The following is a 20,351-nucleotide window of genomic DNA, read 5'->3' as shown; positions in this document are numbered from 1 at the left end:
GTGTGTAGCTATAGCTGTTGTACTGAATGAGGATTTCTTTACTGGATATTTTTGTGTCTTGATTGGACACTGTATTTCAAAGCAATCTCAAAGCCTGTTCAGTCTTTAAGGGGGGGAGAACCCTGAGGTGGGCATGAAAAGTATCTTCCTGAAATGCCCTTTGGTAAGAAAAGAGAAAGGGAGGCATTGCAGAGCTGGACTTGGAACCTCCTTTGCTGTCTTGTACCCCTCTCTTACACTGCAGAATGGTGCTGTTGTGAATGAATTTGCACTCCCTGAGGTCTCTTGCACCGGTAGGAAAGGCTTCTGCCTGGTGTGGATGCATGGATGCAGCCATCAATACAGTGGATTTGTGGCAGTGGCTTGACTGAGGGAAATCTTTAACACTGTGCTCTTCTGCATCTGCAGTGACAGGTTAGCCTTGCTGCAGGTGCGAGCCATCCTCCAGCAGCTGGGGCTCAACAGCACCTGTGATGACAGTATCATTGTGAAGACAGTGTGCGGAGCGGTGTCAAGGCGAGCAGCTCAGTTATGCGGTGCTGGAATGGCTGCAATGGTAGATAAAATTAGGGAGAACAGAGGATTAGAGCACCTGGAGATAACGGTTGGTGTGGATGGGACTCTGTACAAACTACATCCACAGTAAGTATTCACTTTCTCTGCATGTATTTGCTTGTGATCTGTAGCTTGTTGCTTGTACATCCTTTTTCTTGATGCACCAAACTGGTCTCTTTTATTTGCTAGGATAAGAGCTTGTTTAAAAGTTTTAAATATGGGGGGCCAGGGCTTTCTAAAGGGCAACAAGAGGGACAAGAAGGAATTGGAAAGGATCCTTGGGGCAGTGACAAGCTGAAGGGGACAGAGCTTGCTGAACGTGTTGGAAACTGCATAGCAAGGGAAGGATCTCTTTGCTATGCAAAGGCAATGAGAGAGCAGTGCTGAAATGACTGGTGCCTCTTTGCAAGATGTTTCTGTTGAGTGTGCAGAGGAAATGGGTGGCTGCAAAGCAATGGCAGGTCAGGGCAGGAGTCTAAAAGAGCCTGCAACAGGAGGAGGAGAGGACTAGTGCCCCTGTCTGGTGTGCATGGAGAGAGATGTGTAGGAATGAGACAACTGTGTGTGATATCTTCTCTCCCCTTTGCTGTGATACTAGCAATCTGGGTTAACCCCACAAAGACAGACAGGCAAGGGTGGGATGCAAGTGCATTTTTCCTTTAACTCCCACTGCTCCCAGTCTTCAAATCCACACTCGTGTCTGTCCCATTAAACTGTCTTTATCTGAACCACTCACAAGTTTTCTTGCTTTTTACATTTCCGATGCTCTCCCCCATCCCACTGGGGGGAGGAGATGAGTGAGTGGCTGTGTGCTGCTTAGATGCTGGCTGAGGTTAAGCCATGACAGTCCTAATTCTTTCCCCAGTTAAGGGAGGGGCATTGTAAAGGCCTGTGGCAGTGCTACACTCTTGTAGGTGTAGGACCTCCCTCACCCATTGCCACTGTTTCTTTTTACAGCTTTTCAAGGATCATGCACCAAACAGTCAAAGACCTGGCACCCAACTGCGATGTGACCTTCCTGCTATCAGAAGATGGTAGCGGGAAAGGGGCAGCACTCATCACAGCAGTGGGATGCAGGCTTCGCGATGCCGAGCAGAACTGAACTCTACAATCGTGGCCCCGATTCTGTCTTGTGAGCACTTTCTCATAAAGCAGCGACTGCATAGTCAGAACTGGTAAAAACCCAGAACTCACTGCTTTATCGGGGAAAAAGAAAATACAGCTAATGACATAAAAAGTAGGATACAAGATAGAATGTGTGCTGTTAATAATATCTCCTGTTTCTGGACCCCAGTCTGCATGTTTCTTATTCACCTTGTTGGTACCTTCCCCATCTGTAGGTCATGGAAAAATCAGTCTGTAATTTCTGCAGCTGTCAAAAATCAGTTGTTGTCTAAGACAAAATTACCCCCAAGTTGAGAGCTACCGTTGCATTGTACCAAATGTGTTCTTTGCAGCATCCCTGATAAGCGCACTGCCAGCACACTGCCCACCAGACCTGGTTGTTGATGCTTTCAGTGAAGGGGAAGCAACAGTTCCCTCCTGCATATCTACCTGCTGTTGTTTCGTCTAAAGCGATTGTGAAAACATTATGGTGTGTCAGCACTGTGCACGCACGTAACTATAGTGGGACTTGACAGTGCAACTTACTTGCTTCCTTGATGCCTGTTTTGTCATGGTAAAAGTAAATGCCCTTGTCCCACAGATCTGATTCCACTGGTATTTCCCATTGCTTCTGTGAATAGTGTTGTGTTACTGGGTGAAATCTGTCACATCTCAGCAAGAAATCCCTAAAGAGTTAAAACAAAGTGGTTGGTGGTTGGGGTAATCCAAATCTCCAGAGCTGGGAAACTGGTAGGTTTATGGTCTCTATGAGGGTTGTGCTGTATTTTTCTGTTTAAGAGTTCTTATAAAAACTATTTTCTATCTCTTCTTGTCAGTCTAGATCGGGGCACCACAGCTGCCCTTCTTCTGAATCTGCAGCCTAGTCAGTGTCACTTGGATGTGTATACTTCCGTCTCGCCTTAAATGGGTATTTGCTTCCACACAAAGCTTTAATCTTTAATAGTGTTAATTAAGCTGCCACTCAAAACACAAACATGCAGCTAGAGTTAGTGATCAGAAAGGAATATGAGGGTTTGATTTTGATCTTGCCTTTGATGACCTGGGTGAGCAAACTAAACAAACCAGAAAGCCAAAATCAGACCCAGCTTATCCCAAGGTTTAAAGCAACAACAAAGATCATATACACTTGGTGTATACTGTCCTCTGTCGAGTCAGTGCCATTATTATATTTGCATACCAGTCACATTACTTAAATTGAGACACAGTTAAAAAACATTGCAGTTGAAAACATTTGCAAGTCACGCCACTTTCTGCAACGAGGGAGACCACACAGTAGTTCTTAATTCCTGCTCTTCTACCAAAAATGAATTTGAGATGTCTGCATGGTTTTCCCTGCTGCCTTTTCCTGCAGAAAGTAGATGGAAATTTGCAGGCTATTCCTCTTAGTCCTTGTTCCACTCCCCTAAGATTTGGATTGCCCTATCAGTATCATTTCAATACGCATTATGGTGCACTGTGAGTGAATGTTGTAAAGTAACACGTAAGTCACAGTCATTGCAGCTTTAAGTGTGTGTCTACCTGAAAAATCGCATGCCTAAGTGGTTTTGGAAAGGTAGAGAGTCTTTTTACTTTGCACACTAGTAGCTCTGGTACTAGTGTTACGTGATATTTGTGAAAATATTAAACTTTTTTTGATGTGCGTTAACTGGTGTTTAGTGGTTCTTTCTGGAAGAGGTGCTGTTGGCTGGTGGCTTAGTGCTTTGGGAAAAGCTATTGTGTAGGGAGAGCTGCAAACTAATCCCAGTGGTGCCTGTGTTTTGTGTGTGTGTTTTTATTCCCGGGTATTCGGGGTCAGGTTCAAATAGGGTGGATTTTGCCCAGGTCCCTATGCCTCGTGTTTCCTAATGTAGTTCAGCAGAGGCACAGAGCTGACAATGCCCAAGTCTTAGGGACATGTAGTTTGTCTGGGTGCACCTCATGCAGGAGGATCTGCAGTGCAGGAAAACTTCAGTGCACTGCACCAAAACCAATGTTATTAGGTAGATACACAGTGATGGATATGTTACAGTCGCTGTGTCCCCAGAGAAGTCTGATGCATATCAGAGTCTGTTACACTCCCTGTGTGCATAGGCTTAATGTTTGCAGGATCACAGTGTTAGGTTCTCATACACTGCTGTTTTGCGCATCCTGTGATGGAGTTGCTTTTGAAAGACCCTTTTGCACACACACTAAAGCTGTGCTTCTCCAATAACCCATTTTATGTTACAGCTTAAATAGTTGCTGACACCCTTCATGTGCAGCTATGACCCCAAATAGGAGACAGAAGAAGGTGAGAAACTTTTTGGGTGCAGGAGACATGTTGCATTTTAACTGCTTGAATATTTGCAAATCTTATGCCTGCCATCAGCAGTGCTACAGGGGTAGTGTGAGCTGTCCCAAAGGACCTGGGTTTGGAGCTCTTCAGCATCTGAGGGCTTGGGTCAGTGCAGGATAGAGGATGAATGAGAAGTGAAAGTTAAGCTTGGTCTTGGGATGACTGAATTTTGAAGATGCTGGCATAGGTTGTTTTGTTTATTGGCTCCAGCCCATAACAACTAGGGTGTGAGTTTGTGTTTCTAACAGCACAATTCTTCCTATTGTGGACCATAGATGATGTAGTTGATAAGACACGGCAGTTCTTTTTCAAAGGGAGATCTGGTGGGCTTTCCATTTCTAGACTACTTCTTACCTCTAGGAAGCTGTTCCAAGTGAATCACAAGCTATAATGTCTGAAGAAGTGTCTCCAGTGTTATCCAAGCAATGACTGAGATGTCTTACTTAAAGCTTTTAGGCTTGGTGAAGAAAATCCTAGTCCTCTTAATTGTTAACATGTAATTACTGCAATATGGACACAGAATCTTATATTTCCTGGGGAAAAGACCATTTGCATACCACTGTTGTAATGTTATCTGCTCCTTACTCCTCTGGGGATTCTCTCAGAAGCCTTTTGAATGGGTTTTAAAACAAGCAGACTTTGTTTAGTTTTGTTTTCTTAAGAAAATAGCAGAAGGCAAAATAAAGTGTTTCTGAACTTCTGAACCCCGTTTTGTGCTTTTTGTTCATTCCTTTGCCATAAAAATTAGTTTTTCCAAATATTATTCTTTGCTGGCTGCAGGAACTCCATTGCTGCTTAGAGTACAAGTGACTGTGCAGAGGAGGGATTTATTGCTGACCCGGAGGTGTTTTGCTGCTGCATATTATTTAGTCACATTTATATGAAGAATTGCATGTATTTACTATGGAGCATGGTGTTCCCCTTACCCCATATATCACGGAAGTACTGTAGTCTGCCTTGGCATGCCTTGTGCTATCTAACAAGGGCTCAGAGCATCTCTGCTTTCTTAACTCTTGCTGGTTTTACCGGAGTAACTTTTCAGGATCTGCAGTGTGAGTCCTTCAGGGCACAGGGACTTTCACTTGTGACCTGAAGAAATCATCAATCCTCTGCTTCCTGCATCTCAACAAGGGAGAAAGATGCCTTGAGCTGTCAGAAAACATTGGTGACTATCAGGGACTGTACAGGGGAGGGACTGCCAGCACACTTGTGACATTTGGGCATCTGAAATAGGTTCTTGCTGGCTGTGTTAAGGTATGATGGAAGCTGTGATGCTGAAGATAGGCCTGTTTGGTCTAAGAAGATTTGCGTTAGAAAGCTGCAGGATTTAAAGGGTTTAAAGGCCTTACAATTACATTGGCTGAGCATGGGCGAAGTACAGCTTATATATATGAAATAGTGAACTCTGCATGTATGTGCCATTCAGTTCCTTGGAGCAAGAGTCTTTGCAACCTCTAGTCTGATCCCAGAGATCTGTGCCTTGCAGAGCATCCCTCCCTAATTGCTTTGAATTCCTTCAAAAAAGGCTCAGGGATGGCTGGCTCTAAATGCCTCTTTCTGCTCTTCCTCTCCCTTGTGTGCACCAGTGGTACAGTCTTGGGAAGAGCAAGCTGGCCAATTAAGAGGGCTGGACAGATAACTTCTAGATTAGACACTACCTGCTGGAATGGTTTAAAATAATGAGCTCTCTAAGAAGGGCATACAACCCTATGCTCTGTTGTCCCATTAGTGAGACAAGTTTGTGACATAATTGTTCTCCACAGCAGCCAGGGATGTGAGGCAGGTTAAGTGGGGAAGTCATGTCCCCGAGTACTCTTGCAGTTCAAGCCACAATCTTTTTTCTGAATTTACTGCAGAATTTAATCCTTTGTAGTTTTGCTTTCACAGAGCAAGGTGAAATATTTTAAATAACTGGATCTTACTGACATTGTAGGAGTTTTTTGTATGCTAATGTATGTCTCTGTGATAGTATATACAAACTTGTCATGAAAGGTGAAGGTGATTCTGAGGTGCTAAGTATCGCACCAGTATTAAATGCTGTATTTTATATATGTTTATATTGCAGCTTCTCTTGATTTGCATGCCTGCACATAATAACTCAGGCTTTGAAGATGGTATTTCAGCCTTTATTTTCATATCTGAAAAGAGAAGAATAGTGACAATAAATATGGGGTAAGTCTGGAAAGTGAAGAGAAGGGGACTATCTGGGAAGAGACAGCGATGGGGAGACTGTTGTTAGGACTAAGAGGAGATAAAGGAGGCGGATTCAGATTGTAACCACAAGCCCTGACCAAGCCAGTGAGCATCACACACCAGGCTACTGACCCTTCAGAGACTCTCACTTTCCAAATTAGGCACAACAATTAACAATGTGAAGTTGGAGAAATCACTTGGGCACAGTTTAATAGGAAAATGACATTTTGGTACAAGGTAATAGAAATGCATCCAACGAAGACATCTTCAGTAACTGTTTGTCACTTGGAACTGATGTGGGACAGTGCTGATGAAATTGCAGGCATGAGACTCAGAATTGAAAATTTTCAGGGCAGGCTTTTCAGTCCGGATGTGTTAGCGTTTGCCTTTGCTCTACAGTCATGTCCACCATGGGGCTGCTGGGCCATGGGACTTAGCTGCACACGTAGCCCCAAGGGTTCATCCAGACTGGACTAAACGTGCTCCAGCCTTTCTGCTTCATCACCCCTTTTCCAGATTTAAGTGTCTTGGTGGAACAGAAAGGAGGTCGCCATCTGGAAGAGAATAATTGATCATTCTAGTGATTGGCAGTGCCTCAGGTCTGCTTTGCTGCTTCTTTTGACCTCACGGGCAAGCTCTCTGTGTTCTGTATTGCAGTTGTTGGTGTAGGAGAGAGCTGAACCTGTATCCATAGCTGGGTGATACTTGGGCCCACGTGGATATAAGCATTATCAGTAGGGTGCTTTCAATGCTGATGGCATATAAAAACATCCTGACAGAAACACTTGCTCCAGAAAAAAGACCAGTCTCAGGCTTCTACAAATCTGCTGCCTTGGAATTCTGAATTAGGATAGAGCCAGAAACAGGAGGAGAAAATCAGAGTGTTAGCTGGGTGGGGGTAAATGATGTCTTCTCCTTCTCATTCAATTGAGTTTCTGTATCAAAACTTGTTGTTCTTGACTTCCTGTGGGTTGTCTGGTAAAGAGATGGGGACGTGAGTTTGAGTTTGTCTTTCTCAGTTGCTTTTATGCATGGACACCACCGGAAGGCTAATTTGAAGCCAGAACGAAATCTGTACATGCAAGAAAAGAAATGAAATGGTGAATTCATCTTTTTAATTGCACAGAGGAAGATACGTGTGCTTTCCCACTGGAAGCTTTTTTAAAAATCATGAATAATTAAATGAGGAAGCTCTCTGCTTTCTGAGAGGAGAAGGATGTGTTTGGATGTTTGGCCTTAAGTGCGGATTGGCTGAATGGGCTGCAAAGCTTCCCCCTTTTGTGAGTTTATGGGCAGGATGCTGTTAGAAATGCTCCTAAGGACTGAGCTTCCTTGCATCACCCTGCAGTTAGGCGTTTTTCCGGTGAAAACGCGGTGAAACTGCACTGGAGGTGCTGGATAAGGTGTATAATAAATACCCTTAAAGCTCACTGCTCACTGCCCACGCAGCTAAGCTGAAGAGAGATGCAGATTAGGGAGAGGTCTGTCAGTAGGATGCGCAGGCAGGATCTCGCATGGAGATCCGCAGGGCAGCCAGAGCAGCTCCCCACACTCGGCTTCCTGCCGCGCCAGCGCCCCGGGAGCAGCCCGTCCTTAGCACGGAGCAAGAGGGACATCTCTTGGCACAACGGGGTTGTGCTCTCCCAGCCCCTCGCTCGCGGCAGCATGCCGGGACGGGACTCCAGGCAGGTCACCCGTGGGCTGCTCCTTTGCCCACAGGAGTGAGCCCAGGCCCTGTGTGAGGGGCACAGGGCTGTGCTGGGAGGGCGGTGGTCTGGGAGGAATGGTTGGCCAACCCAGCCCAGCGTTAGGTCAGCAGATGCGTGGCAGGGGTTACAGATTCCTCGCTCCTTCCTTGGAAATAAGGGAGTCTGTGTGTGGAAATGTGTACAACAGTGGCTGTGCTGATCATATGCCTGCTACCTGTGCTTTGTTCAGAGGCTGAAAATCTTAAGGGTTGAGTTAAAATCTCATGGTGTGGCTCATCTCACATTATTAGCAGAGTATAAATTGTCTGTTTAGCCTGTGTACTGCAGTTGAAAATCACAGTTGTTCTCACCTCCAGAGATTTTTGCTTTTTCAGATTGAGATTTTTGTTTTCTCTGCTCACTCACATGCACACTACTCACCTTTGGTTAAGACAGCAGTATATGATGGGGTTGTACATTGTTGAACTCATGGCAAGGAGAAAGACTGCAAGATAAACCTGTTGAATGTATTTCTGCTGGTAGATGTCTTCCTTGAAGCTTCCCAGGATGAAGTATATGTGATAGGGCAGCCAGCAGACAGCAAAAATGATCACAACTACCACCATGGTCTTCACAAACTAGAAAAACAAAACCACTGTGTTATTCCTGGGCCTCTGGGTGATCATATGAGCCTTCTGGGGAAATGGGAAATGCTGCATTTGGGTTGGGTCTGTTTTCTACTCCTGAAGTGCTGCATATGGTATGTAGACCTGAGCTGATAGGGCAAAAACCCCCAGCACTGATGGTGGAAACTAGGAACAGCCTGAGAGTTAGAGCAAATGATTCCTGGTGCACCGAGTGGACTTTCTGCAGAGGAACTGCTTGCAGCTACATCAGAGAGCTGTAGTAGGGAAATAACTGCTGTCGAATTGAAACCTCTCCCACCCTGTCCAGAGTTTTGCCCTGGTTTATCCTGCACTGTGTGGCTTCACTCTCTAAGGACTGCTGGGAACTGGCCTGCTGCCTACTGATGTGAGCCTTTCTTCCTTGGATGATGGCTGGCACATGTAGATCGCAATTTCTTTTCATCCTTGCTGGGTGATGCCCTTTACCCCCAGCCCAAAACATTTTGTCAACCTTTCATGCCCAGTCCCACAAGAGTTTGTATCAAACGCAAGCTTCATTTTGGATTTGGAGCCAGCAGCACTGGTGTGTTGAGGGTAATTATTTTTAAGTTTCACTTCTGACCTTTTTTTTGGCATTAACTTGGTGTTCGTAGCGGGCTCTGTTAAGGTGGTTGCCTGGAACTGCACTGCTCCACAGAGTAATTCCTATAATGCTGTACGCAACAAACATCACCAGTAAAGGCAGTAAATAAATCAGCACAATCACTGCAATGTGATACCTGAAAAAGAAGAACAAGCACGTTTTCATAGTCAGTACGTCTCTTGAAGGGCTCTCAGAAATTGCCATTTGGACATGTAAGCCTGGCTCCCATTAACTTCAACCTCAAAGCATAAAGAAGCAGAAATTTTGTCTACAAACATTGTTACAGGGACTTCTGTAAAGAGCAGAAGCTCATCTCTCTTGTGTTGTAACGATTAGTGCTTGGACTGGATTCATTGTTCTTTCACGATGAAGTAATATGGTTTGTTTTTTACCAGAGAGCACTGAACTTTGCTATCCCTCAAGATAGCAGTTGAGAAAGAGACACATCTGAGACTTGTGCTGTAAAGATACGAACCTTTAAATGGCAGATACTGAAAAGGGATATTCTGAAAACCACAGAGTAACTTGACAAATGCAATGGTGTCAACAGCTCAATTTGGCAACAGTGAAAATACCTGGATCGGGGACTGCAAGACGTAGCTGGCTGCTAACAGCGTGCACAAAGCCATCAGGTGAGACTCTGAGATAGCAAGGAAGGAATATTGCCTGCTTACAGCATGCAGAAAGTGAATGGCAGTTATTGCTGTATTTGTGTTGCTGGCTGGTTTTGTTTGTGTGTGTGCACAAAATTACGTATCACCAACAGGCTACTTACTCGGTTACTGCTCCAGCCAAAAGTGCTGGCACCTCCTTTGGCTGTGTTTTAGCTCAGCCCTTCTTAGCCTTCCACGTTACCCTGCAAGCTTCTGCTGATTCCTTCATGCTGGGGGTCAATTATTTTAAGCAACCACCATTTATAGGGAGGGAACAACCTGCTCACTCAGTTACAGCAGCTGTCAAATTAACATAAACAGTGTAAAAACTGGGATTAGGCAGGAGGGCTCTGGCACAGGCTGCTGGCAATGGCCACAAAAGGCTGGGTGCAAATGGTCTTTCTCAGCATGACAACACCCTGGAGTTACTTGCTGCCTTAGCGAGCGGGGTCCACTGCTTTGCAGAGGGCTGTCAAAATGGGTGTTGGGGTGCACGGAGGTGTTTGCTGCTTGGAATGTTTGCAGGTATCAAAGTGATGGCTGCATATAGAAAAATATTGTATCTGTGAAACACGGCAAGTCCCTGCCTGTTTTCCACCTCTCCCAACTGTCCTCAGAGCAGTACCTCTTTTGAAGGTCTAATCAGCAAAGCCCTGTTAGAGTTCCCATCCTGTGAGGAGCAGGATGGGATAGGAGCCTAAGTGGCACATGACACAAAGAACTTTTAGTGTTGTAATTGTGCTGCTTTGCTGCAAAGTTAACCTGTCACGAGTTAAAAATAAAATAATCCTCTTGTGGTTAAAGTTCTTTATTTTGGTTAAAGTTCTACAGATTCAGTCCCTTTGCATCCAGTATTTCTCAGGCACTGGCAGTCACAGCAGTATTGTTTGGGTCTTTTTTTACCTGTTTCTATCATACTTATACACATTTTTCCTGCAGAAAAGGATTTTCCTTTGTTCGGAAGTCTAGAAATCTTGAAGGCTGCTTTTACTCAACTATGAAGGATTTTGAGAACCCACAGTCAACAGAGGAACCCAGTTCTCCACTTCTGTTTTTTTTTTTTCTTTGGGTTTCTTAATATTTCTTTCCCTCTGTATTTGGACTAGCACATGAATGGCATATGGCTTTTTTTCTCAGTGGTCTGTATTGCAGGCATCTGTCCCAACAGCTCCATCACCCAAGATGATTTCTGGGGAGCACTGCTTCCAACTTCCTCTTTAGGAGAACTACTGCAACCTGCAAATCTGAGGCTGTTCAGGGAGAGTAAGCTGGTGAATGAAGTCATGTTCTGCGTTCAGGAACTGTTGCTCCTAAGCTGGGGATCCCAGAAAGAACCTGCCCCATTATTCACATTCAGGACCAGCCTTTCCAATTTGCAGAGGTTTTGTCACTATACTGGGAAATTCTTGTTTCAAACCATGGCTGTGGGAGAAATAAACCCCACACTAAGTTTCATCTAAATGAAAGAGTCATCAGTGACTTACATAAAAGCAATCAGCTATTACCCCTCCTTCTTAATCGACAGGAGCTTGCACACTGTGTTCCCCAGCATGTGCCATGGGCTACCAGCCAAGGACCCCTGAGAGGAGCATCACCCAACATGACATGAGCCTGATTTTACTCTTTATTCTTCTGTGACTCTGGCGACTGGGGACAACTGGGCACCAGTGGCTGAATTTGCTGCAAGTTACCCAAACTTACATAGAGCTCCTGAAACTTGGCACATGTTAGTGTGAAAAACAGTTGATTTGGTAATAACTAACCATAGGAGGCATCCAGCTGTCTACCAGAAATGAAGACTGAGACGGGAAAAATGTCCCTGGTACATGCAGCTGGGCAAAAGCAGTTCACAGTGAAGAACAGGCACGGGGGGTTTAGAACTTTGTTTTGGTTTGAAAAATTGTTTCCATTTTGTTAATGGATTTGTTTCTTTTCTGCAGTTCTTCCATTACTTCTTAGTATAAATATGTTTTGCTTGATAAATTTCTCAAACTACTCTGTGTATCATGTGCTTTGAATAATGATTAATCACAGCACATCCCCTAAAATGCAAGGTATGGCTTGTTCCATGTGTCTGAACAATCATGTTTTAAAGCAGGAGGAAATTGCTGTGAGGGTCAGGAGCTTTTGGGAGCACAGATGTGTGCCCAGATAAGTCAATCTATAAAACCTTAGGATGTTTGAAACATGCTCCTCTTTCCCACCCCTCCCCTAACCCAAAGAGCAGCCTGATTTTTAAGCTACACATTTGTGTAGCTTTTCAGCATTAAAGATACCCAGTTTCTTCCTGCCTGATGGAGGGAGCAAATCCAAAATCCTTGGAACCAGGCTGTGCTGGTTTCTCTTAAATCCACCGAGCCCTGTATCTGGGGTTTCTAGATCTTATAACCAGTTTTCAGAGCAGGGGAGGATAGATCACCCTTCCCTGCCCTGAGCTGTGATCACCTGGCAGCTTTTTCCACAGCTGGCTTTAACTGAGCTTAGATTGCCTGCCTCACACCCACATTCCCCTGCTGTGTGGTTCCACCCTGCCCGCTCTCCCTGTAGCCAATGGTTTGGAGAAGAAATGAATTTCCTACTTAACATTCGCATGAATTAGGAGTTTTCTCATTTCTCTTACGTGAGCTGGTGTTTTGAGCCGACATCATCAGGCCAGACAACGATGCATTTTATCGTTCCATTGTCCATCATGATCTCAGCGTAGAAGCACTGTGGGAAGGCAAGCCCAAATGCCACCAGCCAGATTATCCCTATGATGACTCTGGTGCTTCCTGCAGAGAGCCTGGGCTTGAAGGGATGAATTATTGCCACGTACCTGCAAGAAAAACAGGTAATGCTTTTACAGTTGCATTGGTAATCTATACAACAAATACAGTGTAAGCAAGTGTAAAAACTCACCAGAATGGTGTAGTGGGCTTTATTTATAGAGAGATTTTGATAGGTTCCATGCTATAAATAATTTGAAGGGCCTAAATATCTTCTGAAGAGAGCAGCTGCAAGTCTTGGGGAATGGTTTAAGGTATGAGGAGGAAGCAGCCATCTATGCCTTCTGGATATGGTCTTCGTAAGTATTCTCCTTTCTTGGAGTTTTTAAATTTTTTTTTAATTAATTTTTCAAATGTTTTATGTGCTTGGTCTGGAATTTCATGCTGTGAACTGTTAATATTAGTTTAGTGATATGTAGTGTTTAAAACTGTGCCATGTCTCCCTCCTCTACCAAAAAAAAAAGGCCCAAGTGCTCTTTTTTTCCCCAAAATTACGTCGACCTCCTGTGATGCCCCATGTTATCACAACAGCAGACGGGTCTTGAGTATCCTTTACCCTGAATTATTCCCCACTGATTCTTAGCCGTGCAAAACTCTTGTGCCACCCACCTCTGCCTGCAAATGCTCAAGTGCTTGTGCTCGCAGAGGAAAGGAAAGGCTGACCCTTTTATCCCACACCTGCTCAGAGCCCTCATGGCACATCTGACTATTGGATTACATGCAAGCCTGCAGTGCTCTCTGGTTTTAAGTTCCCTGTGTAGAAATGCATGGTATCGTAATGACTACATAATCAAGTACGCATTTCTTGTCATGCTCTCTGTACGCTTTGACATGGTTGTTACAAAGGCAAAACAAAGTGGAAAATGCCAATTGCCTTCTTGTTTTCATAGCAAAAATCTGACAAATTCTGTGCTGTCTCTTGGCCAGGTCACTGGGAGGGAGCTCTGCCTGGCTGCTGGTGCAGGATAGAGGGCGGCTGCATGGACAGGCGGCACAGTAAGTAAGCCAGAGCTGCCTGGCAGCAGAGCCTTTTTTAGCTATAAAATTTTCATGTTGCCTTGCTTTTCTTTAGCTCATCGTAGGCAGTATTATACAGTGCTCAAATCTGGTCAGGGATGAATCAAGTGGTGAATATTCTCTAGAATTGATTTGTGGCTCTCAGTGAAACAAATCCTGGGTATAAACGATGCCACCCACTGTGCTTCTGAAGCAGCCTGAGTTGCAGGTTCTGAAGGTGTTACCTGGGCTGCTGGATGGAAGCTTTCCTATTCAGCCAGGGGTGCATCCCAAGGAGAGCTCCTGCCCGCTGGAGTTGGATTTACTGAATCTGCTGAGGTCTTCTGGCCACTCTTGTGTGGCAGGGCTGCCTTTGCCCCCTACTGCTCATGCTCCCTCTACCCTCTCTCCAAGCCCTGCTCCCAGGAAGGCCAATAGTATCCTGGGATGCATTAGGAAGAATGTGGCTAGCAGGTCGAGGGAGGTGATCATCTGCTCTGCCCTGGTGAGGCCACACCTGGAGGACTGTGTCCAGTGCTGGGCTCCTCAGTACAAGAAAGATAAGGAGGTACTGGAGAGGGTACAGCAGAGGGCTACAGAGATAAACGGGGGTCTGGAGCATCCCTCTTACAAGGAAAGGCTGAGAGAGTTGGGTCTGTTTAGCCTGGAGAAGAAACAACTGAGAGGGGATCATATCAGTGCATACAGATATGCTCAGTGGTGGGTGTCAGATCCTGGTCGGGATGGGGCCAGACTCTTTTCAGTGGTGTCCAGTGACAGGGTGAGGGGCAATGGGCACAAACTGAGACACAGGAAGTGCCATCTAAATATGAGAGAAAACTTATTTACACTGAGGGTAGCAGAGTAGTGGAACAGGCTGCACAGAGAGGTTGTGGAGACTCCTCTGGAGAGATTCAAAGCCCATCTGGTTGTGATCCTGTGCAACCTTCTCTAGGTGAGCCTGCTTTAGCAGGGGGCTTGGATCATCTCCAGAAGTCCTTTCTGAACCCAGCCATTCCGTCTTCTGTAAACCCAACAGTGAGCAATATAGCTAGGGCCTTTCCCACAGCAGACAAGGATGACTTACAGAGCTGTCACTTCTTAGCCTTCTTCCTTACAAGAAACCGCTTCAAAAGACATTGTTTTAGCAAAGTTAAACAACGGAGCCCAAGTGGACGCAAGTTCTCATAACAATAAATGGAAGCCGTGAGTTTCCAGGAGACAGTGTCAGGATCTATTTTAAGGCTAAGCAAAGAATAGCTAAATATGGTTTGCAGCGAGATGCCAAGTTTTCGTTCTGATCCGTGCCATGTGACTGTAAAGGTACTTTCACCAAAAGTCCACAAGGAATGAGAGTAGGGAGACATGAGGACAGGCTGAAACGGATTTTGTTTTGTTTTTTAAATAATATTTTTTGGCAGGCCACATGTATAAAATAGCAGTTACCAGGAACTCATTACTAAAAGGAACAGCAAAAGAGTAGTTGAGTCTGAAACTGAGCTGTCATTACTTCTAAATGGGGATTTGCTTTCATCTGAACAACTGCAGGCTGATAAACGTATCGCTCATCCCTGTTCTTATTAGCAATCCTTCCAGTAACCACAGAAGCCACTACTCTGTGCTGTGCCATATCCCCAGCTCCAGTGTGGGTCGCAGTAGGTGTCACAGGCACACAGGGCAAAGCCACCTTTCTCCTGCTAGTTTGTTTATCTGGTTTGATTTGTCTATCGATTGCTTCCTGCAGCTGGGCGTGCCGGGGTGAGCGAAGCTGTGAGCAGGACAGAAGGTACGAACGTGACCCCAATGACTCACGGAGCAACGCTTTTTGCATAGCTCCAGAGGGATGCTGGCTCTGCTCCTAAGGGAGCCTGGAGGGCCTTCTGTGGTTCACATCCTTGATAAGGAATGGGGGAAACCTGAAGAAAACTGCAAAGTCAACAGGAGGGCTTGATAAAGGACTGACAAGTTTTCTAGATTCAGTATTAGGCTGCCCCAGGGAAGACCTTTGCTGTCAGGTTAAGCAGAGACATAGGATGGGAAAGATACAGATGTTTCCAGCATCAGGCAGAGAGTGGAAGTAATGGACAGACAGGAAGGATAAGGGGAAGGAGGGCAGAGAGCCTAGAAGGGAGCTTAACCTCCTCAACTTCTTTCACATGCCATTGCCTTTAAAAGAGGAAATTCCCATGGACTTTTGGCCTCTTTCTAGTAAAAAGAAAAACAGCATCAGGCTGCTTAACAATGGACTGTAAACACATTCAGACCACAAATTTAAGCTTGAGTAAAACAGACTTGGCAGATGTAAAAGAGCATGATGAAAATGCCAAATTACTTCAGAAGTCAAACAAAATCATTGTAATTACTTTCCTCCCTCTTGGAATAAGTCATTCTTGTGAACTCTTGGAGCAGACTGACATTTCAGATCCAATTCCCATTATTTCTGGTGGTTTGCTGGACTCACAAGCAGAATCTTGGATGCTGATACATTCAGCACTCTAATATATTCCTATCACTCCAGCTCCGTCCAAATGATGGGTCCTTCTCATGGTTTAAAAAAAAATAAATAAAATGGTTTGCAGGATGACTGGGAAACAATTTGTGATCATAATGTGGGAACAACAAAACACCATCCACTTCCACTTGTTACACATTTGGGTGTGATTCAGACCAGGGACAAACCAGAAGAGCCTTCCTTTCACACCATAACTAGGATCTAACCCCCCAGTCTGTTTGCTTGGCCCTCCTCCCACCTTGTTGATAAGGCACCTGAGAGAGTAGGACAATTGCACAAAGTATTGCGAGAATTTTTTACAGCTTACAGTGGATTTTTTGAATCTTATCTTCTCCATTCGCCTCTTACCTCTCTGCAGCCACGGCTGTCATGGAATAAATGCTCACAAACATTGCGGTGATGGGAAACCAGTTCTGAAACCTGCAGAATTCCTCACCAAAATACCAGACGTTGTGACTGGCATAAATAAAGTTGAAGATGGTATTGAAAGTGGACATCAGCAAATCCGAAAGAGCCAAATTAACGATAAAGTAATTGGTAGCGGTCCTCATTCTCCTGTGTGCAAGAATAATCCAGATGATGGTGATGTTGCCAACGATGGATGTGATGACAATGAAGGAATAGGTGATAGCCCACAAAGCAATTCGCCAGCCTGGCTGGGTAAACTGGGTTACTGCTGTCCAATTGCTGCTGTCCTCAAGGGAGTCAGCTTGTGACATGTTGCTAGCATTTAAAATGGAAAATGTGCTCATGTTTTTTTTTTTCTTCAGCTAAGCATAAAATGAAATCTTCCGGCATCTGCTCATTTTCTTGCAGTAGACGCTGGTATTATGAACCCCCATGCATATGACCTAAGTGCCGTTAAAAAGACATTGGGATGAGATGTCTCATGTCCTCTCGTCCTGTTTTCCAAATGATGCAATGTAGTTTCAGGAGATGAGTGGTACCGAGGGACTCTTCCTTGCCTGGCATTTTAACCTATGCTTGAAGAGCAAAAACTAAAGAACAGCTCTTTTCCTTTAGATTATTTGTAGGGCCAAGAAAATGTAAAAGGAAGTATCAAGCCAGAAAAAACTTCAATCCAAGTGGAAATCCTTCTTTTTGAGAGCAGTGGTTTTCCAAGGCACCAGGTATTTGATCCTCTTCAGCGGGACGGAGGACATTTGGTTTTCTTTGCTGATCTGTTACGGGTGAGGCAGGAGCTGTGCTGGGATAAATTCTCTGCAGGGTTTAAGGGGACTTTTGAAAGGAGGTGGAGTCTCTTGCAGGCTAAAACTAAACAACTGATTTGACATCAAATGAAACATGGCAAAATGGTACTTAAAGCTTCCCTCTCCTCCCCCCCCCCCCCCCCCCCCCAGCTTGTTTTGAAATAACCTCTGAAATGGATGTGCTGCTCTACCAGGATTTTACAGACTTAAATGCAAGGGTAGGTACTTTGCCAGGTTTATCAGTCCTGCAATCCTTGTATTTCCATGACCCTGGCTTCCTGCAAGCTCTCTGCACACCTAAGAATGAAACAAAATACATTCAGCACAGTTTTAGCAAGATGGTCTTGCTGTCTGCAATGAGTTGGAGGCTTATTCACATTTTTAATAGATTTTGCTTAATGGCGACTGCCTTAGGTCTCGACCAGCCATATTTAGTAGATTTGGTATGATTTAACTTATTTAAATTACAGCAACATGTCCTATTAGTGCTTGAAGGGTCACTGGTGAATAATGCCAAGATAGAGGCATTTGTGAGCTGGGACTTCTAGTAAGGCTTCAGTGGGAATCTGGCACCCAGGATTTCACCAAAAGCTCCAGAAATCCTTCTCCAGCTGCTGTCCAGCATAGAAACATCCAGAGAAGCCTCAGCTCCCAGACTCCATGCCCTGTGTTGCTGAGGGGCTTAATAAGGGGCATTGCCCCTTCGTACCACTCCATCCCCTTTCCAGGACTGTGCTGTAGAAACTTACTGACCTCATGCATGCAAGAAGGAGTATCTGATCCTCATGGGAAAGTGGAACCCCTGGCTCCCTTCTCTGCTCAGAGCACAGTGCTCTTGCTTGCTGTCAGCTTTGCAGTAAAGAACATAAATATAAGCAACACGTCAAGGCTGAGATTTCAAAGAGTACTTGGCACCAGCTTGTGCCTGCTCTGCTGGAAGCTGAAAATGTTTCAGATATTAAAACCTGTTTTCAGGATTCAGAAAGTAACATAAATGAAAAACTCCCCCTGTGTGCACGGCCCTTGGATGGCAGTAGTTTTCCAGCTCTGGCAGTTGCTGGCGCTGCAGCTGTGCCAGGCACCCCTGCAGCAGGGCAGTATTTATCAGTTCAGGATCTTTTCCACCAGCTCAGCCTGGACTCTTTCCTTGCTTCGTTAATTTCTGGAGGCAGTCTTCAGTTAACCCACCACCTAACTCTGCAACTCTTTAAAGCAGATCTTCTCTGATACTGTATTACCCCAGCTTTGGTTTTTAGAAATTAATACCTGTAGTACTACACACAGTATCTCCTTCTCATCACAATGGACTTCCTTGCAGGTAATCCCAACCCACTTCCCTACCCAGAAACTGCAAAAATACCCTTCTACGTGTCTTCTCATATGCACTGCAAAGAGTTTCAGGCTCTTTTTGAAAGTCTTCCACTGACACCTCATTAAACAGCTTATGAACCTTCCATTTTCTGTATACAGTCCAGGAGAGCTGTTCATGATTTGCAATACAAATTCAACATCTAATAGTGTTCTTCAGATTATTATTTTTTTTTTTATCTTTCTCAAATCTCTTCAAGTTCCAAGGAGAATATGAGCAAAAGCATCCAGCTGTTTAGCTGCGAATGCAGCTAAAGTGCTTTATCAGTCTTCCTTATAGAAAGTGGGACATTAGCAAGTGCTTAGAAAAATAGCTGTACTTTTTGATGTTTCAGTGGTGAAACACAGCCTCTCTCAGCTGATTCTGAAGATGATCAGGGTGCCCCTGTTTCCTAGGAACCTTCAACCCAACTGTCTGCCCTGGTCAATGATCTGTTACTTGGGTGTTAGTCGGAGAGCAGGCACCCTTTGGTCAACATTTCCTCATATAAGTCAGCAGAGACTTGCTTTTGTTTATACACACCCACACCTTTTATTCATTTGCTGGTTGTGCATTAGCAAGGTTATCATCCTGGAGCCAGGCCAGCAGTTTAGCGTGTGCTACTGGCCTTTTCACTTGCAAAATGAAATGATTTTTCACAAAAGCAGGCTACAAATACCTCAGAAAAGCCACACTTTCCTGGGACTATTGCAAAACCTGCCTCTCCAATGGTTTTGGAGTTATACCAGGGAAAGGGACTATCTGAGAGCAGTGGTTGGGTTTGGCTGGTTTCACTGTTCTTGTTACTGGCAGGATTGTTTGAGGCCATGCTGAGTCACTGATCCCAGTACCGGGCACAGGGTGAGAGATGCAAACAAAAGATGCAGGTCTGGAAGGTCAGGAGGGTGAATAAAGTGCATTTTGTGTTTTGGAAAAACAATACAAGGTAACTCGGGCAGTAGAGGCTTTAACAGTATTGCATGCTGGGCTCTGCTTTGGGAGGAAGGATCTTTGTCTAAGGAACAGATCTGAGAAAGGGATGTGAGGACCATCAGAGTTCACCTTGGGTGGGGCAATGCGCAGCCAGACTGCAGCTTGATCAGCCAGGCTTGGGATGGAAGAAAGCAGCAAAAATGCTGCTGGCTGCTCTAAAATGCACAGGGTCATCCTGATACTCTTTGGTGCAGGGCTAGCTGCAGGTTCACTTTTCTGTGGATTTCCTAAAGACCTGGGACAAGTGCTCTGCAGACTCTGCTTTTGTTCATGGGATCTACCAAGCCTTGTACACACTTGCAACAACCAAGCAATGGAATTCCAAGCCATGGAATTTGAGCCATTGGATGGTCTTGGGATCATGTAATACATGGTCTGTCTGGATGCTGGTGTAGAGATGCCATACTCTTGGTTGGAAAACTGCAGGTCTGTGCTGCTTGGGGCTGAGGTGGAGAGGACCATCAGCACTGCAGGCAATTCATAGCATCTCACTTTAAACAACTCTTTGCCGCTAAACTATACTAATTGTGTCCAGAAATCTTGCCATTTCACTGTCTAGACAAAATCTGGGATTCAGGCAAAGGATTGTTCAATTATATTCATATGGCTTTGTAACAGGAACCTGTTTTTATGTATTGCCTCAGTTCAGAGTGACAATATCAGGAAAATGGACACTCCTTTTAATCGACTTCTGCATCCAGCTGGTTTTACCCTGAAATTTTATTTGCA

General features: G+C 44.8%; 2 protein-coding genes and 1 long non-coding RNA gene across 3 annotated transcripts in view; 2 read left to right on the top strand and 1 right to left on the bottom strand.

The window, feature by feature from the left end:
• The window catches only part of LOC134160046 (hexokinase-1), a 39,464-nt gene extending 34,766 nt beyond the window's left edge, over positions 1-4,698 (top strand). Inside the window, exons 17-18 of the mRNA XM_062611666.1 lie at positions 409-642; positions 1,513-4,698. Of these exons, the coding sequence (XP_062467650.1) occupies positions 409-642; positions 1,513-1,657 (379 nt within the window). The 3' untranslated portion in view covers positions 1,658-4,698. The remainder of the gene's footprint in view (positions 1-408; positions 643-1,512) is intronic.
• A 3,614-nt stretch (positions 4,699-8,312) lies between these two features.
• TACR2 (tachykinin receptor 2) lies at positions 8,313-17,417 on the bottom strand. The gene is made up of 4 exons (XM_062611669.1): positions 16,419-17,417; positions 12,418-12,612; positions 9,124-9,280; positions 8,313-8,513 (listed from the first exon to the last, which is right to left on the bottom strand). The coding sequence occupies exons 1-4, from the start codon at positions 16,820-16,822 to the stop codon at positions 8,313-8,315; spliced, it is 957 nt and encodes a 318-aa protein (XP_062467653.1). The 5' UTR covers positions 16,823-17,417.
• Positions 9,274-16,570, top strand: LOC134160049 (uncharacterized). Its single transcript, XR_009963414.1, has 5 exons — positions 9,274-9,776; positions 11,323-12,627; positions 12,764-12,861; positions 13,490-13,558; positions 16,429-16,570. It is a non-coding gene; the product is annotated as an uncharacterized LOC134160049 (long non-coding RNA).
• Positions 17,418-20,351: the final 2,934 nt, after the last annotated feature.

The sequence above is a fragment of the Pezoporus occidentalis genome, unplaced genomic scaffold, assembly GCF_034315485.1.
Source record: "Pezoporus occidentalis ecotype Australia unplaced genomic scaffold, CSIRO_AGI_Poc_V1 ctg155, whole genome shotgun sequence".
Lineage (NCBI taxonomy): Eukaryota > Metazoa > Chordata > Aves > Psittaciformes > Psittacidae > Pezoporus > Pezoporus occidentalis.
Note: the sequence above shows the minus strand (reverse complement) of the source record. Positions and strands in the feature narration are given on the sequence as shown.

What these genes read in the sequence shown, in the direction of transcription:
- TACR2 (XM_062611669.1), bottom strand. Translation starts at nt 16,822, where the DNA reads ATGAGCACATTTTCCATTTTAAATGCTAGCAACATGTCACAAGCTGAC. An exon ending in ACAGCCGTGGCTGCAGAGAG is followed by an intron (nt 12,613 to 16,418) that starts GTAAGAGGCGAA and finishes TTTTTCTTGCAG; the next exon opens with GTACGTGGCAATAATTCATC. An exon ending in AAGTTAATGCCAAAAAAAAG is followed by an intron (nt 8,514 to 9,123) that starts GTCAGAAGTGAA and finishes TTGTTTTTCTAG; the next exon opens with TTTGTGAAGACCATGGTGGT.